The sequence below is a fragment of the Prenolepis imparis genome, unplaced genomic scaffold (genome assembly GCF_030444845.1).
Source record: "Prenolepis imparis isolate NDT839.2.m4 unplaced genomic scaffold, iyPreImpa1.0 SCAF_14, whole genome shotgun sequence".
Taxonomy (NCBI): Eukaryota; Metazoa; Arthropoda; class Insecta; order Hymenoptera; family Formicidae; genus Prenolepis; species Prenolepis imparis.
The window spans coordinates 2,442,191-2,466,991 of record NW_028141172.1 but is presented as its reverse complement, the minus strand read 5'-3'; the positions used below and the strand labels follow the sequence as shown (position 1 = coordinate 2,466,991).

The 24,801-nt window shown below is 33.8% G+C and overlaps 4 protein-coding genes across 13 annotated transcripts in view; 2 read left to right on the top strand and 2 right to left on the bottom strand.

Annotated features, from left to right (window-relative positions):
- Positions 1-264: 264 nt before the first annotated feature.
- Positions 265-7,047, top strand: Dor (vacuolar protein sorting-associated protein 18 dor). Of its 2 annotated transcripts, XM_083053635.1 has the most exons (19): positions 265-509; positions 819-917; positions 1,002-1,185; positions 1,350-1,684; positions 1,774-1,821; positions 1,969-2,158; positions 2,331-2,452; positions 2,687-2,896; positions 3,118-3,234; positions 3,294-3,406; positions 3,521-3,632; positions 3,736-3,918; positions 4,074-4,391; positions 4,567-4,702; positions 4,836-5,057; positions 5,242-5,393; positions 5,628-5,725; positions 6,002-6,313; positions 6,477-7,047. In XM_083053635.1, the coding sequence occupies exons 2-19, from the start codon at positions 837-839 to the stop codon at positions 6,538-6,540; spliced, it is 2,997 nt and encodes a 998-aa protein (XP_082909761.1). In that variant the 5' UTR covers positions 265-509; positions 819-836; the 3' UTR covers positions 6,541-7,047. The 2 variants fall into 2 exon arrangements, with proteins under 2 accessions (XP_082909761.1, XP_082909763.1); XM_083053637.1 differs by lacking the exon at positions 1,774-1,821 and having other exon boundaries at positions 273-509.
- Positions 7,048-7,468: 421 nt separating this feature from the next.
- On the bottom strand, positions 7,469-11,428 carry LOC145944940 (putative 3-methyladenine DNA glycosylase). 4 transcript variants are annotated; one of them, XM_083053648.1, is made up of 6 exons: positions 11,346-11,428; positions 10,849-11,015; positions 10,438-10,591; positions 10,161-10,358; positions 9,705-9,914; positions 7,469-8,251 (listed from the first exon to the last, which is right to left on the bottom strand). In XM_083053648.1, the coding sequence occupies exons 2-6, from the start codon at positions 10,948-10,950 to the stop codon at positions 7,884-7,886; spliced, it is 1,032 nt and encodes a 343-aa protein (XP_082909774.1). In that variant the 5' UTR covers positions 10,951-11,015; positions 11,346-11,428; the 3' UTR covers positions 7,469-7,883. The 4 variants fall into 4 exon arrangements, with proteins under 4 accessions (XP_082909774.1, XP_082909775.1, XP_082909773.1 ...); XM_083053647.1 differs by lacking the exon at positions 7,469-8,251 and adding an exon at positions 8,702-9,212 and having other exon boundaries at positions 11,267-11,346; XM_083053646.1 differs by lacking the exon at positions 7,469-8,251 and adding an exon at positions 8,705-9,212.
- Positions 11,429-12,718: 1,290 nt separating this feature from the next.
- LOC145944937 (facilitated trehalose transporter Tret1) lies at positions 12,719-17,374 on the bottom strand. The gene is made up of 5 exons (XM_083053643.1): positions 17,192-17,374; positions 16,474-16,653; positions 15,295-15,491; positions 14,067-14,373; positions 12,719-13,621 (listed from the first exon to the last, which is right to left on the bottom strand). The coding sequence occupies exons 1-5, from the start codon at positions 17,265-17,267 to the stop codon at positions 12,996-12,998; spliced, it is 1,386 nt and encodes a 461-aa protein (XP_082909769.1). The 5' UTR covers positions 17,268-17,374; the 3' UTR covers positions 12,719-12,995.
- The window catches only part of Rho-5 (rhomboid-5), an 85,292-nt gene continuing 77,074 nt past the window's right edge, over positions 16,584-24,801 (top strand). For 3 of the 6 annotated variants that reach the window (XR_014426770.1, XM_083053634.1, XM_083053630.1), the window contains exon 1: positions 20,705-23,803. The gene's annotated coding sequence lies outside the window, so the exon portion shown is untranslated. Of the gene's footprint in view, positions 16,725-17,176; positions 17,290-20,703; positions 23,804-24,801 lie in introns of those variants that run through there. The other 3 variants (XM_083053632.1, XM_083053631.1, XM_083053633.1) reach the window with 3 other exon arrangements.

Genomic DNA, 24,801 nt, shown 5'->3' with positions numbered 1-24,801 from the left:
GTATATAATTTGTTAATAATACACCCATAAAAGAAAAGGCAAAATCTTCTCCCAAAAACTAACTGGTTTGGATCATTTTTTTTATTTTATCGCTCGCCAAAAATATTTGTTATAATATTAAAATCTAAAAATTATATAAATTTTTTTGAATACCTGTATTTAGGAAAGGCACAAATATTTATCTGACGTCATTGGATATCGAATAGAGATTTTCTAAAAGTTTCTATCAGGATTAGAAAATCTCTAGCCGGTAGCCAATCAGTTTGTCGGTCGACTGTCAGGTTATGCGTATGTACATTTAGCGATCAGCTGATTGCAGCTGATATTCTACGTATTGCGCAGAAATGGCATTTCGACGCCCCCTCATTTGTATAAATATTAATATTTTTTGAAGAGAGAGATGGTACTCTTTAACGATGGTGCAAAATAATCAATTAAACTTTCCTAAAAAACAAAAAAATTATAAATTTATATCTACCTGTGTTGTTTACATTTGAAATAGGTTTAAGGTATGTGAAATATATATGCATTGTTATATTTTATATCAGAGAGATAAGATATAAGTTATAAAATTTATAACAAAAAAATATATAATTATTTGATATTATTAACATATTTTGTTTACACGTTGTTATCAAACTCTATTTTATGTTTTAAATTCTGGGCAATTTTTAGGAGTTTGTAAATTTCTGGATTTTGATATTTTAAACAATATTATATTTCTTAATATAATATATATTACATAATATAATATAAATATATATTACATAATATAATATAAATATATATTGTATATGTGTGCATTTGGATTTACATAGGTTTATTTAGTAGTCAAGATGACATCAATGTTTGATCAGTACGAGCAAGCTTCTCAGCGTTCTAAGCAAGTGGTTGCACCACCAATTCGTCCAGACATTGTAAGTTTATATCATTAAACATTAATTAACAACATTGATATTCAGTTACAAATATTAATATACAATTGTAATATTATTTTACAGAGCACAGCAGGTTTTATTCAAATGAAGCTGCAAGATGATGGGCCAATATTCACTAAACAGAAAGTTAACTTTTTGCCATCTGACAAAATTCTTCACTTGGCTGTTAGTAGCAACACAATTGTGATTGCTATGGCTAATAACATTTTGTTGCGCATCGATATGAAACAGCCTGACAAAACTGAAGGTGAGGCAACTGTTTGCTTTTTTTTTATTAATTAATAATTATGATATATAATCTTTTAATGAAAAATTTTATTATAAATATAGATATTTTAATTTGTAAAGATATTACTTGACATTTCCTTGTATTTAGTCATTAAATGGAGAGCTTTATATTTTTGCTTACAGAAATCGACATATCCAAATATGCATTGAGCCTGAAAATGTCCGGCTTGTTTCTGGATCCATTGGGCTATCATTTACTGATAACTCTAGTGCCAAGACACGGAGATAGTCCACCTCCAGAGATATTCTATTTGCATAGGAAGACGACAAAACTCAAGCAGGCTGGCAAGTTCAAGGGTCACGAAATCACTGCGGTGGGCTGGAACTTTTCCAACACCTCAGAAACAACCTCTGGTCCGATTTTACTGGGCACTTCCAAGGGTCTGATCTTTGAAACTGAGATTGGATTGGAGACTGACAAGATTTTCAATACAAGTTTGGAGCAATATTGGCGTCAGGTATTAATATGTTATACACAAATCATACATTATTCCCTATACCTGCCCTTAATCTATCATCATTATCATTATATTCATTGTTAACAAAGCTTCCAAATTACCTGCCTCTTTATGGTGCAAAAGAGGTAGGAGGATTGGTGAGTTATACATGTATCCTTCTCTTCTACATTTTTATGTACAAATAAGTAAAAATATATTTGAATATAAATTATTTGCGTGTGTTTAAATATCATTTAAATTTATTTGAAATAGTATGTGAAATATCTTTGATATGATTTTTTTAGGTATTTGACCTGGGAAAAAATAGTAAGCCTCCAATCACTGGAATAGAATTCCACAAAATACCCAACTTGGACAGATATGTGATCATTGTGACCACACTTATGCGCATTTATCAATACATTGGTACTATTGGCAATCCCGAAGAGAAACCTCTCTTGCAGCAAGTGTTCTTTAAATATCTTAATGCGCAAGGTAAGAAAAATATATAAAAGCCTATATGAATATAATTCTAATATTTTAAATCAAACTTTAAGAATTTTGTAAAATAAAAGAAAAAGATGGTGTAATTTTCAAAGAAATTAAAAAAAACATTGTTACATGTTAGGACTAGACATTTTAATAAATGAATACGTATTTGTTGCAGAGAGTTTCAGTGAAGTAATAAATTCTCTACCATATTCGAAAATGCAATTTTACTATCCATCTTTGGGTGTTCTACCAAAATCATTTGGATGGTTGACAGAAACTGGTATTCTATATGCTCAGGTATAATTATGCTCTATAGCATTTTAAATTTCTAAAAACTAAAAAATTATAAATCTAAATATATGTTTCTCAATCTTTTTTTTACTCTCTTGAATTCTTTTTTGTATTTAATATAATAGAATTTTTATAACTCTTTTCATCTCTTATAATAACTATCAGTTAGGAAATAGGAGGAAGTACAAAAATAAGTACATAAAATATAAAAAGAAGATCAAGATTGTATGATGATTTTAGGTGGACCCGAAATCGGATACGAACATACTGCTCAATCAGCAGATGTTGACGTGCCCGGAAACGAGTCTTATGGGTAACGTTTCACAAGCCAGTTCGGTACCATTATCCTTTGTATTGACGGAATTCCACGCGTTATTGCTGTACCCAGATCATGTAAAGGGCATATCGCTCTTGAATCAGGAATTGATATTCGAAGACATTTACAATGACGTATGTGAATTTTTCAATTTATAACTATTATATTTACAATTTATATTACGATTACAGCTCATTAAGAATTAGAGAATGAAAAAAATTATAAATATAATTAAAATAACTACAATTATTATTGTAATAGAATAATTTAATATTATATATTAGCGCGTTATAGCTAAATCTTCTCGCGAGATAATTAAATATATGCTATATACATGTCATTTAATGATGTTTAGGCGGTTGGCAAATTAATCGGCATCACCAAGGATCCCGCGACGAGATCGATTTGGGCTTATAGTGAGCGAGCCGTCTTTAAGTACAGAGTAACAAAAGAAGATAGGAATGTTTGGCAGGTAAAGAGAAAATAAAAAATAACAATTTTGAAATGATAATACGAACGTGTCTCGTCCAGGTGTACGTCGACAAGGGTGAATTTGAACTAGCTAAACAATATTGTAAAGACAATCCAGCACACATCGATCAAGTGCTCATCAAGCAGGCAGAAATGCTTTTCAAAAACAAAGAGTAAGTCAGCAGATTTGAATTTATTTGTGTGCAAAGTATTCTTCAAAATATCATCTAGTATTATCAAGTATTCATGTAATCCAAATTTCGTATCAATATTTGAATATATTATAGATATGAGAAGAGTGCTTTAATATATGCTGATACTCACTCTTCGTTCGAGGAGATCTCATTGAAGTTTCTGCAGGAATGGCAAATTGAAGCATTGAAAATGTTTCTGCGCAAGGTAATTGTTAAGTATAAAAATTATATTGATAAATATAAGAATTACCCAGCAGTTCTGTTTCTTATGATAAATAAATATTAAATAAATAAACATTTATTTCAAGAAACTCGATGGTTTGAAGACGCAAGACAAAACACAGATAACAATGATTGTAATTTGGGTGACGGAGCTGTTCATGAACCAAATGGGAGCCTTGCGCAGTAGCAATACATCCTATCTCCACGATTCACAGTACATAGAATTACAGAAGCAATTTGACAGCTTTCTCGCTATTCCCAAAGTCGAGGTAAATAAAAAAACAAGAACGGATCGTAAAATATAACGTAAAATACATATATTTGTTAAATTTTGTATTTTTTACATCTTTAGCACTTTTTAAATTAATTTGATTTATTATAAGTTTAATTAACTTTAACACTAACCAGAGCTTTGGGTGCTTAGGAATGTATAAAGAGAAACCGTAGCACGATATACGACTTGATGGCCAATCACGGCGACAAGGACAATCTGATACGTCTTACAATAATGCACTGCAACTACGAGGAGGTGATTCGCCAGCATCTGTACAAGAATAATTATCTGGAGGCACTTGGGGTGCTCAAAAGTCAAAATAATAAAGATCTCTTCTATCGATTTGCGGGGATATTGCTGCAAGAATTGCCGCGGCCCACGGTGGCCGTTTTGATCTCGCAGGGGTCATCGCTGAAGCCTGCGAAGCTTCTGCCAGCTTTGGTCTCGTGCAACAGTGATGAGAAGCATGTAAGAAACAAATTGTTACTCTTTCAGCTTATAATTATTGAGACATTATGATAATATTAAATTAAGAATAACAATTGATTGAAACAATGAACAGAAATTTGGAAAAAACATAAGAAAGGATCTAGTTTGCAATAATATAATTTGATTTGCTGATAATTCATCCTTTTTTCTATAGGCAAAAGAAATTATTAAATATTTGGAGTTTTGCGTGTACAAGCAGAGCTCGCAGGAGCAAGCAATCCACAATTTCCTTCTATCATTGTACGCGCGTTACAAGCAGGACGAAGTCATGCGATATATAAGCTCTCAAGGTAAATATCTCGCGCGTTTTATGGATAATTAATCTGCTTCAATTATAAATAAATTGATATACTTCAGAAGTTTTTATTATAAATGTATTATTTAAAACAAGTCTTTGAGACGATCTATTACTGTTAATTTCAGGTCAAGATATCAGCATAGTGCATTATGATGTGCATTACGCGTTACGATTGTGCCAGGAAGTAGGCTTGACAGAAGCCTGCGTGCAGTTGTCGGCTTTGCTCGGTTTGTGGACTGCCGCGGTGGATCTCGCACTTACAATCAGCGTGGATCTCGCTAAACAGATCGCCGCTATGCCTTCTGATCATGATGACGAGCTAAGAAAGAAACTGTGGTTAAAAATAGGTAATAGAAAATTTATTTGTTATTTAATCGAATCCTGTTAAGAAAGTCTCGGAAATCTACAACGAATTTATTATATTAGAGGGAAAGATTTTATATATATATATATATATATATATATATATATATATGTATATATTTGTTATAAATTATATTGTTAAATAGAGATTATTGTGCTGTGTTGCAGCGGAGCATGTGGTGCGAGAAAAAGATGACATACAACAAGCAATGGAATTTTTGCAGCACTGCGATTTAGTTAGGATAGAAGATATTTTGCCATTCTTTTCTGATTTCGTCACAATTGATCATTTCAAGGAAGCTATTTGCAATTCTCTACAGGTACGAGTTAAAACTTTGTAAATATATTGTTACATTTTGATTATAAAACACATTTCAAGAACATTCTATATTTTTAATTTTAGCATGCTTTGACTTTCTATATATTTAATGATAATTTTATATAATACTTGGTTGAAAAAGATTTATGTATATACTGTGAGAAAAGTGAAGATTATAGAAAAAAAGATTAGAGAACCTTCTTTCTATTAATTTTTTTCTTTTGATATGTAATAGGAATATAACCAGCATATTCAAGATCTTAAGGAGGAAATGCAAGAAGCTACAAAGGCAGCAGAGCTAATCAGGAAGGACATTCAAGCCTTTAGAACCAGGTAACCTGACCTGACAAATAACTTTTTAAAATCATTCAAATTTATTTAAAATCATTAAAATTATTCCCTTATTTGCAAATTCAATTTATCAACATCTTATATCACATGAGATGTAGTTAAAGGAATAACATATGTCAGGATTATTTAAAATGTTCAATGTATGTATAGTACATGGAAGTAATTGTTATATTAATAATATTATAACATATAAAATATCTTATGTATCGCACATTGTTTCTATGTTTTTAATCTAATTATTAATCTACCTTCTTCCAGATGCACCTTCGTGCATGCAAGGGACACGTGCAACACATGTGATGTGCAATTGCTGTTGAGACCTTTCTATGTGTTTCCCTGTGGTCATAAATTTCATAGTGATTGTTTGGTGGCGGCATTAACGCCGATGCTGTCTATGGATCAAAGGACGAAACTGGCGGATCTTCAACGACAGCTAACTGCCATCTCGAATCGTCCCGAAGACACCACCTCGATGACATCCGTGTCTTTATCTACGAGAGACCAAATCAAGGCCGATATTGACGAGCTGGTCGCCTCGGAGTGCCTCTACTGTGGAGAGCTTATGATAGAGTATGTTTTTTATAAATACCATTAAACAATTTCAGTTGTAAAAAAAAGTATTAAAATTTAAAGATTATTCGTAATTATTCGTATCTGAGAATAATTTTGGATCTTAATGAATCTTAATGCGATGATTGTTATTTTATTTTGTATCATTTATTATTTTTCGCAGATCAATAGACAAGCCATTCATCGAGGAAGAGGATTACGAACGCGTGATGAAGGAGTGGTCATAATAAAGCTTCCGTGTAAAATTGGAGAATTTTTAAAGAAGAAATTATGACCTGTGTGATAATCACGACTTTGGCCATAAATTAGCCACCATGATCTCAAAGTTGACGCTTCGAGTTCTGGTATAAATTTTACAAATTATACTTTCATAATTATGTACATAGTTAACTTCTGCAGATGTGTGAATTGAAGAAAAATCATGAAAAAGCTATATATTGAGCTCCAACTTCAAGCTTTTATTCGCAAGAATAGCGATTATTATAATTTATATGTATATTAAAATTATAGTAGATTTTTTTATCTATTTTAGATTTTTCTTTATTCCAAGTTAGTTGTTTTCCTCTAAATTAGAAATCTTTCTTTTTATATTACTCTTTCACTATTCGCATTCGCGACGAGATTAGAACAAAATAGATAGTGCAATATTTTTATTCAACACATAAATTCCATGCTACATTAGAATGAAAATGCATATTGAAGGAATCTTAGAATAGAGGAAATATTCGATTTCAATGATCTTATTATAGAGAAAATTGACTACATAATTGAAATCCTATAAATTATTTCAGTTTCATCATTTTATAATAATACGCTTAACTGTTGCAACAGACTCAATCATTGTAATAAATTTGATTGTTCCAATCGATTCTCTTCATTGCCACAATCGAATAATTCATTTTATTCACATAATCAGAAATAAATTTAAACGGTTTGTATACAAACCTTCAACATTGAGATCAATATTCATAATACATTAATATTTTTTTATGGCAATATTATCTCCAAACTCTTTGAACTTTCACACATCAATTGTTACTTTGCAGTTTAAATAATTGTATCATTATGTATTAATATTAATATCAATGTTCATCAGTATTATTATTGGAGATATTTTCATATAAGTTAATATTATAATATAATATAAATCAATATATCGACTTTAATTAATTATCAATTACTTTTATAGCTAAATGTTAATAAATTTTTTAACACTAGTACACAATATTTGATCACTTAAAATAAGAAAAAAAAAAAAAAATAATACAAAGAAGTGCAGAGTTTTTTGGGCGAAAAAGTTTGTTTTGTAATTTTCAGTGCTTTAAATTATTCTTAATTATCTCATATATTTAAGTTAATAATTATAGTTTAATATTAATTATAGTTAATTATCTCATTTACAAATATTCGTTTTTCTATTTTATAACAATTTAAATTCAGAGTAAGAGAATATATGCTATTAAAATTAATGTATCAATATCACTTTTCTTTATTTGGAAATGTGAAGAAACGCAGACTGGACTTCTTTGTTTTTTTTTGTTCAAAATAATTCAAAATTAATCTCGAAATATTAAGAAATCTCCATTTCTGCCTTTTTGTTTCTCTTGCTGACAGACTTATTGCCGCAGACATAGTAACGTAAAGGTTTGTTGGCCCATTCCGAACCACAGCTGTCGATTCCAATCCTGGCAGATTTGACGATCTTGAAATCATCTCCCGCTGCGCCATCATCCTCGATCCACAGACCTTTCCACGTACAAAGAGAATACCTGCTGTGCTCCTTATTCATCTGATATGCAATGCAGAGCTTCGAAGGACCATTGCACAGTTCGTGTGACTTTAGATTGGTTTTCCTCGTCTTCGAAGTGCGCTGATCAGTCATGTATGTGATACCCTCCAAAGGCTCGATGGCTCGGACCAGCACCGCGCATCCGTCACCTAAGATCTTACCAACAGGTGAGATGAAATCTTTTGGAAATTGTAGATATGGATAATTTTTATAAATTTCTATGATATCGTAAACTTGACATTCTAAAAAATGCTCTTTTTCACGTAGATTAAAGAGGCATCAAAGTTTTGTGACAAAAATGTCTGATTAATTTTTTTAGAAATTTAAGATTGAGCAAAAAGAGCCTTTCCTTTAAAGGAAAAGTCTTTAAAGATTAAACATTATTATGATTTTCATTTATAATATATTACAGAGCATGTTATTATACATTTAGTTCACAATAGAGCTACAGTTTCAAAGCATATGCACAGCATTTCAATTATAATTATTAATAACTTTTCATTAAAAAATCGTTTTTTTTAATTTTTTAATAATTTTAATAATTAAAAAGTCTTTAATACTTTTAATAATTAAAAACCCAAAAAACTTTTGAGCAAAAATATATATTTTTGAAATAAAGATCCGAAATTCACCATTCGGATATAGATACTTGTAGACATGAGAAATTCTTATATTTAATATCTATAAAACTTTTTTTTAATTAATTTATCGCGACATAAGCATGCTTCTCGTATTCGGAATTTTTTTCGCCAACGCTGGTGCTTCCCAGGACATAATATCGCGTAGTTTTCGTACAGTTAACATTATCTGACGTAGAATCTTTGGACGGTACAGCTACTATGGTAGGAGACCTTACGAAGGGTTGACACTCGAGCCACAAACTATTACACGCATAAGCGAGTTTTCGATCGAAAGCGTCCTGGTCGATCGCAAACGCGTCGCAAATCTTGAACGGATTATTACAAAGTTCGTATTGCTTTAGGCGCGTCACATGTTTCGCGATTTGTTTTTCTCTTCCGTTAGCCTTGCATTCCATGTTTCTTAGCAATTCCATATACTCGAGGCCCACCAGCGGTTCCACCGCTTTGATCAATACATGCGCGTTTCCCTCTAAATGTTATTTAATATTATACTAATACAACATTAATAACACATCAATGAATATAGATGAATCTTTAAATAATCTTTTTTTAATTCGATCCGTGCAATAAAACAAAATTCTCAATTTGCTACATTTGATATATCAAATGTAGAAAATAGATTATAATTGTCGAATTTATAATTGTTGTGAGGATCAATTAGCAACATTAGCGGTTGTCCATTTTAAATTTAGTTTGAAAATGATATTTGCAATATGTTCTTTCGGAGATTAATTATTAATATACTAAATAAACAATATAATGTTACTTAAACATTTATGTGTTATATATATTATATTATATATATATTTATTAATTATACTAATAATATTAATTATATAATTAATATAATTAATATAATTAATATTAATTATATTAATTATACTTGTATGTATATATATGAATATAATTAATCAATATATTAAGTATAATTAATCTCGTGAAAGTATTAAAGAATTCCCACCTTGACTAGAGATATTGAAGCAATGGTACATGCCATATGTCATATAAACATAAATAGTTCCTGGCGGCATGTACATCGGCAGGTTACGAGGTGTAACTTTATTTTGATAAGTATGCGATGCTTTGTCGATCGCGCCTAAATATCCCTCGGTCTCTACAATTCTGCCTTTGAGGATAGTCCCGTTCTCCAGATATCTTACAAGTATTTTCCCTGTAGGAAAAATAAAAATTTATTAAACAAATATTGCTCACATAATGCAGAATATAATTGAAAAAAAATTTATAATATATAATTATAATATTAAATATAATATAAAATAATAATATAAAATATAAATATAATATAAAGTAAATAAATATAATGTAAAATTATAATGTTTTATAAATATATTCGCTGTAACAAATTAAAAATTTTTAACATTACACATTTTACACAAGAGAAGCTTAATCCACAAACCTAGGAGTTGTTGTGCTAGCTCCTCACATGGAATATCAAAGAATTCGTATTGCAGTCGGTTAGAAGATAGCTCCTTTTCCCAGGGTGTCACAGGAGGATCTTCTAATTGACTCAATTCTTTCTTCATCATCTGTAAGTCCACAACAGCTCTTAGTTTTCCTTTGCTAGGACTCGTGTTTGGTTTCAACTTTTCTCCTTCTGTATAAAGTAATTTATTAACAAGCATGTCTCTATCTAGAATCTTGTAATTAATCAATTAATCAAGCTTGTAACTAACCCTCGATGCGAATTTCCGTATTTGGTCCCTTCTGATTATTCTTGGATTTCTTAGAGGATGCAGTAATATGAGAATTGCTTGTGTCACATGCATGCTTGCTATTTTGATTTTGTAAAGACTTGAAGTTCAGTTTTTGTTTTTCATTAAATACCACCTAATAGAAAAGCAATAATAATTATGCAGAATTATATGTCATTTTCAATAGAACAATATTTGCAACTTGGAAGAAATTGCAAATGTTGAAAAAAAGATTGCTATATAAATGAAATTAATAAAAAATTATTTTTTTTAAATAATAGAATCTATTAATCAGAAAAGCTTAACTTATCATTTTCAGAAAAACAAAAGAGACATTAAGATATAAACATAAAAATTTTTTTAACACTTATAAAAATTATAAAATATATAAACCATTGATGTTGTTTGAATCTTTGATGTAGTTTCTTCATCATTCTTATTCTTTTCGATTGTATCTTGCTGCTGAATTTTTGCAGCTGCTCTCGTTCGTTTCATCAATTTATCTTGTGTCACAAATTTACTTGTCTCACAGCTTTCAATTGTCCGAAAATGAAGTATTTCTATAAGAAAAAAAGTGCATTAATATCAAAAGAATTGGAACAAAGTTTACAATCGTAATTTCGTTGTCACAAGTAAGAATCAAAAAGACACTAATTATTAAAAAAAAAAAAAAAATTAAAAGAAATTACAAAGATAAATAACAAGAATATCTTTAGCGTCAACATCTGCATTTGTTTCAAGTTTGCTCGACAATGAAATGTAAAAATTGAATATTGCAAACTCTAATAATACACATTTTTCTTTTACACACATTTTTTAAATATAATTTCATAAATTTTATAAATTTATATTTAGATGAAACGAATTTGTATAATATAATATTTACATACATTTATACATGCATGTATAAATCATAACAATAACAAAGCATCCCGCGTCAGCTGACAGCCGGCGTTGACAACCATAGAGAATAAATTTACAAGAGTGGATCAAATCGCTCGACTGTGATTGGTCGATCCCAATTTACCGCTTGAGTTTACCATCTTGCATTTTTCTATACATCATGGTAGTCATCCGTCCAAGCGTACTCGCTTAGCCATCTATATAACGCATAGTCATGAACGAGCGAGAACGAACTTGTCTAACGGCTCTTCGTGCTCTTCGTACATACATTGTTTGCCCACTTTTTCCACGCATATTCTTTACGCGACTTTGCCAGTTTGTGCGAATTGTGACATTAAAGCGGAGGACGAGAAGAGGAGGGCAAAAAAGCAGAAGGAGGAAGCAAAGAGAAACCGGTAAGCGAAGAGAGAAACTAGGCCTCTTTGTTGCAAACTCGCGCCTCGGCGCGGACCAATCAGATTCGTTCCCTCTATTCGTGTCCTCTCCCCCCCCCCTTTCCAGTAATATTTCCACGGCGTCTCAGATTACTTCGCGAATTCGTGTGCGCGTTTGAATTCGGCGAGTTGGGTGTTCCTCGCGCGTTTGTCCCACGGCTTTTATTCACCGCGTGCGATTACCCGACGTTGACGAGGTCGCCGCCGCGGAGAAGGTGTCCCCCGGGTGCGACGACGAAGGTGAGTCGATTAAACGGGATCAATCAATGTCAAGGTCGCGCGAGATCTCAACTTGCGATAACGCGAGATCGCATTTACTCGTAACGAAACAATTAGCGAGCGATATATGGCGTGTCTTGGCACTTGACGTTAGCATGCATGATGTAAGATGAAAATAATGACGATTAATCAAATGTTGGTCGATTATATGATTACAGAGCTAGAGTATAAATGTATATACACGCGTAATTAATACGCTCGCGCTTTCTTTTGCCACCATTTTGTCGTGGTCTTTTTGTACTATAAAACATTCACATTTTTGTGGTTACAATGTAATTTTCCATAATTAATGAGCATAATAATAATGAATAAAGATACATACCATGTCGACATAATCTAACATTTGAGGGAAATTGAAGATTCTTGGTGAATGTTAATAATAATCTCATATTTTTGATCAAATTAAAATGTGCGTAATTGCAGTAAATTAATTATGAGCTTATCGTTGCAATATTTAATTAACATTTGTTTCCAAAGACAGTCGAATGAAGGATTTCGATGTCTCAGAGTCATCATTATCGATTTATTAACATATCTTTATTGAGTAACATTATTGATAAAAATAAAATCCAAATAACATTATAAATATATAATAAATTAAAAATGTATTAAATTAAATATATAATAAATTAAAGATTTCTGTGTCTAGGAAGATTAATATTGTTTAATGTCGCACATTGTATTTCATACTATTAATATATAATATAATTTTAATATATTATAATTTTTCTATATAAAATATATTTTCTATGTTATATTATATTGAAACATTTATATGAAAATACTTGGAAAATAATTGGTACTTTTTTCTAACTATACACAGATCCTTTGATGAATATTGAAATTGATTATCTCTTAGATTCTTTTCAATGAGATTCAATTAAACTTTTCATCAAAGTCGATCTCGGTAATTTCCGACACTTTTTATTGCTTAACGGATCGCTGGATCTCCAGCAAGCTCTTGCCCTTCGTCTCCGGGATCAAATACCATACATAGGGCACCGCTGTAAGGACGACAAGCCCGTAGCTCCAGAAGACGACTTTTTCTCCAACCGTAGCGATGAAAGGCTGAAAGGTCCTGGCGAACAGGAAGGATAACGTGGAATTTCCCGAGGCGATGCAAAGAGACGCCAAAGTCTTGATATTCGCCGGAAACATCTCGCTCAGAAGAGTCCCGGGTACCGGGATGAAGCCGTAGGACACGAAGATATTGAACGTTAACAAGGATGTGATCGGCAACCATGTCAACTTTTCAGAATCGAAATTCAGAGAAAGAAGATGAAAGTGCAGACCAAGAGCGGCGAACGAAACGAAAACGCCGATGCTGGAAACGATCAGCAGATTCTTCCGGCCGAAGGTATCCACCACCAAAACTGCGGTGAAACCGGCGACAATCGTGGAGAAACTCATCGCCATCACCACGATCGACGGCGTGACGCTTACCCCGGAATTGGTGACGATGATCTCCGCATAAGAACTCATCGTGTTGAACGCGCTCGTGTAAACGAAGACGTTTAATCCGAACAGAATCAGGAGATTTTTCAAATTCCCTGGAAAGATTAATTAATTTTGAGTCTTACGAATTTTGTGATGTAATATAAAAAAAGAAAAATATTTGTACTTAGAACAAATAGAAAAAGATCTCGACTTGTATAATATAATCTTCGAGTCAAGCTCAATTTTTAAAATTTTTTAATTCTTTCAACAAAATTTTCGATATTTGATTAGATTTTTTTTAAATATTGAATTTTCGAAGCTTATAAAGTATTAAATTTTTAGAACCTTGATCTTTTACAAAAAATTTAAAAGCTTTTGGGCAACTTTAATTTATAAATGTCATGAATTCTAAATCTTTAGATTTTTTAATTTCTGTCTTCCAATTAAAAATCATGTTCATGTCAAATATTTTTTTTTAATTTAAGGAGAAACGATTTAAAAAGAGAAATATACTATATCACAGACAGTTAATTAATACACTTTGTCTTCGACATCTACCTGGTAGTAGGAAGTCCTTAAGCTTCGTCAGAATACTAGTATTAGCGCCGTCGACAAAGTCCTGAAGCTGCTGCAGTTCGGCCTTGACGTCAGCTTCTCGTCGAAACCACTTGAGAGATGCCTCGGCCTCATCGATATCGCCGTGAAGAGCGTAATGATAGGGCGACTCGGGTATCAAACTGAAGAGGGCCACAAAGAGGATATTCGGCACGAGGCTCACGTAGGCGAACATCTCCATAGACAGATAAGGGCCCATCGCGGTGGCCAGGAAAGCACCCACGGATGCTGCGTTTACATTCATAGATATCTGAATAAAGCAATCACATGTTATGATTTATTACTTTCGTCATGTTATAAAACTTGGCAAACATGTGGATTTTATTCACGAGATTATTCAATTAAAATAGCGATGAGAAAGAAAGAGAGAGAAGGGAGAATTAAAAAGAAAATTAGATAAGAATCAATATTTCTGTTATTATACATTTAATGATAATACTGTGATTAATTTTAAAATATTTGATATTATCTTGTATATAATCGCATACCGTTATGTATAATATTTGGATTATTATTCGTATTATATTACTATACATATATTATTATTATTATTGATTTAATAAATTCAATTTATTCGTTATTAATAATTAGCGAAATATAATAATTAAGTGATAATAAGTGAATATAGTGAAAGAATTGATAATGGAGGTACGAATTTTTTATAAGAAATCTTTATTATTCTCTGATTAATGATTTATTTAATATTATATCTTTAATTGTCGCGAATTGTTTTAATAATCGCTTTAATATTAATCATTTAAATCTATAAAAGGATTTGTTGATATAAATTATGTTTTAAATCACAATCTGTGGCTCTGTTTGTAATCTACTTTAATCTTTAATAGTCTTGAGAGAAGATAACGAAGTTTAATTATTGAAGATATCGCATGAACCGAAGCTCGATTGATCTCGTTTCAGTCAGTGCATGCTTAAATATTCTTAATGATATAAATATTATAAATGCTACATCCACAATCCAGTTAAATTTTAGTAGATATTATTTATGTGTAGAAATGTCAAAGAAAATAATCTGTAACTAATAATTTAAAAATTCGTGTAGATTTTTTCATGAAAAAAGATCTCGTATAATTATTTATTAAGGATATTTTTAAGAAAAAAGAAAAAGACTTTGCGCGCAGAAAGAGGGACTTTAATTAAATAATTAAGTTACCAGAGAGCCTCGTATAGCAGGGTTAGCGACCTCGCCGAGGTACAAGGCCATCGCGGGCCACATTATGCCCGATCCGATTCCGGAACAGAATCTGGAAAGGTAGAGCCACGTGACCGATGTAGCGCAGATGTTGAAGACCCAGCTGGAGATTATCGGCAAACCCGATATCAAGAGCGCCCTTTTTCGTCCGACATACTCTGAGGGATTGTGTCGTGGAGACGCGTTAGAGACATATCATCCTGAGAACAAGATCACCACAACTCAGAACTGCGGCCTGATCTCTTCGAAGACGAGAGACGCCATTCTTTACTTCCATTTGCGCTGATAACTCATTTTCTCAACGAAGGATATATGCTGAAGAAAGGAGGGAAGATCAAGAGCGAAGACAAAGATACACAGGAATATTTTTCCAGTTAAATTGAAAGATGAAAGGATTCCGGGGTAAAAACTTAGGACGAAAAATAATAGTTTTAATCGCAAGACTTCGAAAATATTAGGATTACAATTTTGAGGAGATTTTTCGAGGACGCAAGAATTTTAATTCAACATATAAAAGGATATAAAGATGTATATATTCAAATCTACTAGGAATATGGGCGATCTCGAGGATGTCTCTAAGGATTTTTAGTGTGTTTCATTGTACGATATTTCACAGTTCTATTGCTGAGACACGAAGACTCGCTTCCGATTTTCGACTATTGCTACTGAGTCGTGGCTGCCTTGTTCTTTGTTGCTCATTTTCAATCGGAAGAAGATTCAAAACGGTTTAAATGACAGATCGAAGAAAAATTTATTGCACAGAAAGGACTAGATTTTTTTTATCCTGCAATTGTGTAATTTAACAATTTACCTGTTGAAATAAGAAAAGTAGAATAATACACATGGTATAAAAACATGTACTTAATAATAAAAACATTATATATGCGTGTTAAAGTATTAATATACATATAATATATAAAAATGTATAGCAATTATTAATTATTTGTTAATTATTATATTATAATTTAACATGACATATAAATTATGCTAATAGAAAGCCAGTTGACAATGAGATCTATGCGGGTTTTTTTACAATAGAACTTAAGCGACGAATTATTAATTTACTTCGATAAGGTTCTCTAAAGTTATGATCGATGAATCTTGTTTCCAGCAAGAGGAGCGATGGCGAAGGATTCTTACCTTGACAAAAAGCACCGAGAAGCGCCCCAAACAGACGTCCGAGGTTCAAAAGGGATGCCACCCAAGATGCCTCGGTATCGGTCAGTTTCAAAGGAATATCCGCCTCCGCTGATGTTAGTTGTGCTAAATACGGTGAAGCCCAACCAGTTGCCAGACCGCTAACGATGGCTTCTAGACTGACTGTTTGGCAACGAGATCGAAAACGAGACGTCGTTTTAAGTGCAGCAATGAAAAAAAAGAGGAAGAGAGAGGTAGGTCTTTTTTTTACAAAAGGCACTCTTTTATATAATATTTTTCTTAGAATATGAAGTGCATGTTTTTTAATTGAATATATTTGAAAATAATAAATTAAATATTAATTTGAAAATAATATATTTATAAATTAATTATAGCATACATACGATATAATTTACGTAATTTTTCAACGGGTCATATTTATTTTATAGTCGGCAATGAAAAAACGATGGAGAAAAAGTTTCAACGCTTTTATATGCAAAACTATTTAGTATAGTTTAAACATTATTTTTAACAGTTGTTTTCTAGCGAAACTGTCGCTCTTTCCTCAGCGTACATATTTATTACATTTAATTTTCATGATTAATTTAATGCGAAATATAAAAATATTTTTTCATTAAATAGGTTTTAATTAAATAGATATATGTTACACATGTCAGTATTTTAAATGAAATTTTATTTTAATTAGATGAAGGAGACTTACTCGTGAGAGCAGCCAACCATTGCGGCCAAATGATCTTTCTGCCGTCGACTACTTCAGGATTCTTGGCACAAAACATCTTTCCTTCAAATACGTACAAGGTACGTAAATCACATTTCACGCGTCTCGTTATACAGTCGACTGACCCCTGCGGGTTCGAGATCGACAGTTTCGCTACGGAGAAAAGTCGAGGTAAATGCATTTACATTACGATAAGGATGCGATTTATTTATGGCGACATTACGCGTCGCGTGATTTGATGATACACTCATATAACTACCGGTGTATTTACACCGGCGTAGCGCTTTATAAAAAGATATGTCACGGTCGATCTACCGTATAAATTCGAACACGTGATGATTTCACACTCTAAGACAGAATGATGTAAGTTGCCAAAAGAAAAGTTTTGCGCGTTTAAAAAAATTTTAAATTTTCTTTAAAAAAACTTAAATTAAAAAAGTAAACAGATCTGATGATTAAAGCAATGAAAATAGAGAGTTGAAAACTTTATCACACACTCAAATAGTCACGTGTCTAAAAATGATTGGAAAATTTTTAAATTTGTAAGCCAAAATTTTTAATCTTAAAGGATTCTTTTAGAGTTTTAGAGTTGGAAAGTTCAAGAATTTAAAATTCTATATAACACTAGAATTCTGAAAATATTCAAATATTTAAATATTTGAAATTTTTAAGAGAATAAAAATTTTTAATTATTTTCTCAAAGACAATTAAAATAAAATAAACATTAATAATACTTTTTTTTTTTTTAAATAAAAAATCAGAATTTATATATAATTGTCAATATTAAAATATATACCTACTATTTATACTTGGATATACATATGTATATCTTTTATTTTTTTTTTATTTATATAGTAATATTGACATAGATATAAATAGAATATTTAACGTGCTTTAACGTTTAATTTCTTGAAAAAGAGTCTGTGGATCTTTCATGAGTTAAAGTCAATACTGGTATTAGAGTGGCTTTTCGGTTTTGGGAAAATACCAGGCAGCGTGTGTGTAAATATTGATTAGAAATCGTAGCGGTAATTGACGGGAATATTGTGCATTCTTATCGCGAAAACATGTCTGAGCATCTTTGCTAGTAAAAATACCAAAATTCCAGCCACCTTAATAAATTTATTGCCTCGACGCGAATATAATCACATTTCACCTTTTCTGGGACATTCTTGTTGAGAAAAAAATCTCGTTAAAAATCTCTATCTTTTAATATATACTATATTTGTGTTTAATATAGATTTATAATGTCGTGATATTTTTTATCTTATGGAATATGAACTTTTTATAATTTAATAAGAATTTTCGTTCGATATATATGTTAATAACATTTTATCGACTATCTTAAAAAAACTGGATATTCTTTCAATGACAGATTGTTTCATCAATTTTAAAGTCGATTTCTCTTTCAGCGAAAATGTCAAGCTATAATAATATTTCAATTATAAGTAACCGAGAAAGAAAAAAGAGGGCTTTCGGTGACCTAAACTAATCCCAGGTGCAATTCACCCTTAATAGAATTTTAATTTGAGGCTTAATTATAAAAGTACATAAATGATGCTAAAAATTGCAAAGTCGCGATAAATAAAATAATTGCTTTCCTCGGGAAGGAAAAATCGACTTTAATCACCTTTATTATCGCCTCTTATTTGCTTTGCGTTTCACGCAAAAATTGACAGTGTAGCAATGAAGGAATTTTTTTTAACAATTTTGAATAATAAAGGGAGAAACGCCTGCGAATTTGCAATATGCAATAAACATGAGACCAAAATAGCATGTGACTCTTTCGAGCGTATTCTTCTCGTTTGTTTCCTTTTTTTAGAATTTCATACTTCGTATTTCTCCTCTCTAATCGCTGCATTCTTTCGCTCCACCGCCGAAAAGCACCGTAACTTCCCCAAAAGCACCCATTCGCGCGAGCGCACTCTCCGATTATTCATATCCAATTTCGGCGACAAAACAACCCACTCGCGCGCTCCCGTTCACCAACCCTCGTTTTCATCCCCCCTTCCCCCTGGTCGCGCGTTCTTTTTCTCCCCCTTCACCCTCGTCGTCTCGAAAAGTGCCTCAAAACGGCGCGATGCCTCCGCGAGAGCATCGTTTCACTGCGGACGTCGCGCATTTCCGGCAACATTCGTGCGTCCTCGACAGGGACGGTATCGCAAGGCGAAATTGTTACTTTATTTTGTGGCCGCAAGTGCAAAATTATAATTTTCATTTTCCGTTAAATAATTCACAAAATTTTGCTTAAATTAATATACGATTATGAATCATCCAAGGCCTCGTCGCTTAAAATTACCAAGATTGGAACCTATTAAGCATTTTGTTCAAATTTAAATCTTAATTTAAACTTCAAACATTTCTTGTAATCTTGCAAAAATTAATATATTTTTTACATATATACATATACACAGAGAATTTTCGCTTAGAATTTACCCTGAAAATCATGGTAATTGTGGGACAAAGAATTTTATGAGAATTTCTTTGATTAATATTTATCACAATAAAAAATAATATCTATCACAATGAAATATAAAATATAAAATATGTTTGATTAATTTTACTGAAAGTATAGTAAAATTTACTAAAAGTATGGTAAAATTAATCAAACATATTTTTAAAATTCTTTCCATACCACGATTACCGTGATTTTCAGGGTAAATTCTAAGAGAAAATTCTCTCTGTGTATAATTATATAATATAAATATATATTCTTTACATATATATTTTTTATTGTATTTTATTAAAAGAGAGATCTCTTCTTTTCTTTCGAAACTTTGATAGTTTTAATTTCATATACATTGTATATATGTAACTTGTTTTTAAAAAAGTGTATTAGATATTAATTTTAAAAGTATGCGCATGACACACACAAGTATACGAAAGTACAGATTTACACTAAAGCTTTTACATGAGTAAAAAAATATTCATTCTAAAAGATCCATGCTATGCATGCTGGGATTAAATATATCAAAGCTGCAAATTTTTTCATCTCAAAGAGAGAGAACATATTTTATATATTATATTATTATGTGTACATTTATACTAAACAATATATACTAGTTTATTTCTGTATAACTTACATCATGATGAGCAACTTTTATTAATCGTTATGTGAAAATGTTGAATGCTTAATTTTATCATATGATGTCTTTTATATATATACAATTGATAAAATTGAAAAAAACTTTCAATAAACAACCGCATATATTTTTAATCTGTTAAAAGTAAAATAGAGAGAGGCAAAATTCCTTAATTAGTTTTCTCGGCCCTCTTTTACGCACGGTAAATCGGAATTCCCTTTAATGTGGCTGAGGGGCTTTAAATTTAAAACCGCGAAAAAAAGAAAGAAAATAAAAGTAAAAGACGCGCGCGTCGTCGGAGTGTTTCTCCTGGACGACGAGATTTCTAGTCACATTCCTGGCCACCGCTCGCACCCTCTCGGTTCCCATGCGGGGGTGCATTCAGTGCGAATCGCGCAGTCGCCCGAACACCTCGGAGAGGCTGGCTCCGGCGTTGTGATCGCGTGCGAGGGAAAAAAAAGGGGGGAAAAGGGGAGAGAAACGGGGGCGCGCACGGAGACAGACAGAGACAGAGAGAGAGAGAGAGAGAGGCGAGGGTAGGAGCTTTTCTCGAGAAGAGGTGTCGGGGAAGAGAGAATCCTAGAGAGCCCGAATTGCAACGTGTACATGTTTGCGTCCTCCTCCGAAGAGGATGATATCCATGACGTCGCGTAGGCGCTGCGACCGCGGAATCCGCGTCCGCTGGCCCTATTATTGACTCGGGGGGGGTTGGTCCGGCGGCCATGACAAGGGGTTGGATTTGCCCGCGAGGTCGTCAGATGGCGCGGCGTGTGCGGTCCACCACCCTCCCTGGAATGCTTTTGGCGAGGATCCTGCCGACGCTATCCTGCCCCACGGGTCCATCCACGACGCTGAGGGCGACTCGACGACGGCCAGCTGGAGCGCATCTCGACACCGAGCGTCGCCGTGGAAGTGCAAGCGTGTGCGGGTGAACGCGCGCGCGCGTCCGAGTGGAATCGTGCGGGGCGGAAGCGGTGCGGAAAGTCCATTTCGGAAAAGCCGTATCTAGGGTGGACCGAGGACACCCCAAACAGGGGTGATCTGCCCTGTCGCGGCACGGACACACCGTGTTATCTTGCCGGGAGAGACTCGTGCGGCTCGCGGAGAGGATCGCCGGAGGATCTGACGTTCGGGCATCGAGCGGCGCCGAATCAGGCGGAGCGAAACGTCAATCTGCCCTCGGGAGTGCCGTCCACCATTTTGGCTGCGCGGAGGTTATTCTCTCGCGGAAGCGTCGGGACGTCATCCGGAGACGACATCCGACTTTCGGAGTAATCTCTCTTCTTTCTCTTTCTCTCTCTCTCTCCTCTTTCTCTATCTATCTCTATCTTTGTATCTCTCTATCTATCTCTCTTTCTCTCTCTCTTCCTTCCCCTTCCTCTCCATTTCGCTATCGCTACGGTGAGCTTTCCGGTGATCGAGTAGAGTGATTTCCGGGGGAGAATCCGTGTCGTTTGTATATAGGGATCAGCTGAAGCGGATCGGCGCTTCGTCGGGAAAACCTTGGGAACGTTTTGGGAACGTCGCGACGTCCCCGACGCCTTGGGACTGGAGCCATTTTTATGCGCTGCATGCCGGGAGGAGCGGCTCTCCCGCTGGAAACTGGGTTACCGCGTCGCTTCCGCTGGAATTCCTTTCCTGCTCGTTGCCCGGAGGCCCGTAGATTCGTGTGTTCGAGGCTGAAAAGCGTGCTCTGCCTTTGGATCGGGAAAGTCTTTGCGCGCGATTAATGGCTACTTAGTGAAGGAACTTGGTGCGGGCAGGAAAGGCGTGGATTTGGATCTCGAGAGAGAGAGAGAGAGATAGTGTGTGTGAGAGAGAGAGAAAGAGAGGAAAAGTTGTGTGTTCGAGTGATTAATATTTTGACAAGGAGAGAATCGCGATAGAGAGAGTGGAGAGGCGTGGATTTGATCCATACCAGAAGAGATTGTGCGTTTTGGGGTGGAATTCTGTGCGAGTGAGAGAAACGGCGCGTGGATCAGTATTATTGAGGGAGGTGAAATGTGTCCAGGTTTTTAGGCAGTAAAAGAGCAGTGCGCGGGTTCGTTTGGTGGATCGGTGCAGTTAGTTTTCTCCGAGGGATATCGTCGTCATGTCGGAAGAGGAGATGCGCGGATCCATTAGTTGATGAAGAGTAAATTGTGCTTCGATACTTATCGAGGGAAGAGTCATGCGGGCTGAGAGGTAGATCTCTACGTTAAAATTGCGGAGACATGTTACATTCGTGGACATTCAAGACTGAGTACGTTGAGGGTTGACGAACAGTAATCGATCTCGGTTGGTTTGGTGAATCGTAAATGGAATCGTTGAGGAATAGAAAAGGCAAGATTTGTACATCGAGAGAGAAGAGAAACTTGGATCCTTAGATGGATTAGCGAGGAAATGCGTGATACTCGAGGAAATATTTGTGCGATTGATCCTTATTGAGGAGGGTAATTGCAAAGAAGTAAACATTGTTTACATCCGATATCGAATTACCAAGGAAAGTAAGATGACGGTTCGCACGTTGAGAAAATCTGCAGGAATCTTCGGCAAGGAAGAATCGCGCGCTGATCGAATTTGGATGAAGATATTTTGCGGAAGAGCGAGATGTAGATCTGTGGTCTCCGTCTGTTGAAAAGCATGACGAGCTAATATCATCTTCAACGAAGGCGTCAGAATTAATTTCGCGCTGAGAAAAAAATCGCGGCTTTTCCACCAAAAGATGAGAAATTTATTTTATTGAATCGCAGAAAAATAGTGCTCGCTCGAATCGCTTTGGAAAACTCCATCTGCGTGGCCTAGAAAATTCAGCATCCCAAGAATATCGAGGGTTTTTGCTCGCTTAAACAAAATTCTTCTTTCCTCAAAAAGAAAAAAAAGACATCCCGGTACAAAAAAAAATCATTCTTTTTTGCCGCCAAAAATGTGAATTTTGTTTGCTTGAAAAATATCTTCTACAGAAAACCGCATGCTTGTTCCTCGAAGACTCGTTTATCTGTCGAGAAACATCACGAATCATCCTCTTAAGAAATATCCGTCGAGAAGAATTCGCAATGACGAAAATAGTAGATCCCTCTCCGCGATTCTAGAAGTGCGAGACGAACTTTCTCCACCTTTGGGAAGAGGAATCCTTTCACGAGAGGATGCAGCGAGACACCCAAAGGACTCGTGGAAGTTGAAGGGATGATCGCTGAAGGATTCCATGGGATTCGCGGGGCGGCAACCGATGGTGATTCTTCATGGAAGGTGGATGAATCTGATGAATAGCGTCCGAGAGAATCGTCAGATGTAACGTTTCGGTTTTTCAAGGACATGGCCGAGAATTAGAGACTCCGATTATAGGCGTCCGGTACGCCGGGAAGGACGATGGAGATCGAGTGATTTCGGCAATGGACCGATAAGTAGTTTTAGATGTTTTGTATGAGTCTGTGTGAAATCGAGATTGTCAGTGCTACGGAAAGTGTTTCGCCGATATTCCTCGCTTCGAAGGATTACGCGTGAAGGGCCAGGTTTCTCCGTTTCGCGAGACGTGAGTATTTCGTCACGCCATTTTGTATTATCAAAATATGCGAGAATTGATCGAATAGGTTTTTACGTAGAAAGAATCCGACGTAAATTGAATTATTTTAGAAAGGGCTTTTCTTCCTTCCTGTGTCGATAAAGTATCGTTTTACTTCTTATGGTATTTTTTATGAAAATATATATCTCGTTGCGTATAAAAAAAAGAAACTCTACACCGTTTCGTGTAAGATTAAAATAATAGAAATGAGTTGGTCATGGAATATCTGTTCTTTTATTAATTGCATTTTAAATCAGCTCGATTTATATTACGCGAAATATAATTCTTTCGTCGAATTTTCGGTTTGCATAATAAATTAATCTTCAAGATTGACAGAATAAGAATAATGTGATTAGTCTAGGCGAGAGCTCGTCAATTAAATTAACTCGATAAGTATAATAATAGACCGGCTCTCTTGTCTGTAATTATAGAAACACAAGGATCTAAAAATTGAATTATTAATATCGAAAACGATATAATACAGTAATTTCGTAATAAGATAATATAATTTTCTTTTATAATTAAAAGGATTATTTAATTTCAATAACGTAAAATTTATTGCGTAGACATGTTATTTGAATATAATTTTTAAAAGATGCTCACACAAATATCTTTATATTATAAATACATGACACGTGACTATTTTCGCAAACCGATAAGCCATGTCTCTCGTATTACGGAGTAATATTTTAACGCAATCATTATTTTCTGCGACAATTTATCCGCATGAAAGAGTAATAATAAATTTTTATAACTGACATCCCTTAAAAAAATACATAATCATCAATATTTTGCACACACACAAAGAAATAATTATATGTTTCGAATATTTATAAAAAATCTCTGCGACAATTTATCCGCATGAAAGAGTAATAATAAATTTTTATAATATAACTGACATTTGTTTAAAAAATACATAATCATCAATATTTTGCAAAGAAATAATTATATGTTTCGAATATTTATAA

Coding starts and splice junctions, on each gene's coding strand:
- Dor (XM_083053635.1), top strand. CDS start 837: ATGACATCAATGTTTGATCAGTACGAGCAAGCTTCTCAGCGTTCTAAG. Junction 2,159..2,330: donor TAAATATCTTAATGCGCAAG/GTAAGAAAAATA, acceptor TATTTGTTGCAG/AGAGTTTCAGTGAAGTAATA. Junction 2,453..2,686: donor CTGGTATTCTATATGCTCAG/GTATAATTATGC, acceptor TGATGATTTTAG/GTGGACCCGAAATCGGATAC.
- LOC145944937 (XM_083053643.1), bottom strand. CDS start 17,267: ATGTTTTGTGCCAAGAATCCTGAAGTAGTCGACGGCAGAAAGATCATT. Junction 14,374..15,294: donor CTGCTATACGAGGCTCTCTG/GTAACTTAATTA, acceptor TGCTTTATTCAG/ATATCTATGAATGTAAACGC. Junction 13,622..14,066: donor TAAGGACTTCCTACTACCAG/GTAGATGTCGAA, acceptor TAATCTTTCCAG/GGAATTTGAAAAATCTCCTG.
- LOC145944940 (XM_083053646.1), bottom strand. CDS start 10,950: ATGAAACGAACGAGAGCAGCTGCAAAAATTCAGCAGCAAGATACAATC. Junction 10,592..10,848: donor AGATTCAAACAACATCAATG/GTTTATATATTT, acceptor CTTTTCTATTAG/GTGGTATTTAATGAAAAACA. Junction 10,359..10,437: donor TACGGAAATTCGCATCGAGG/GTTAGTTACAAG, acceptor TACTTTATACAG/AAGGAGAAAAGTTGAAACCA.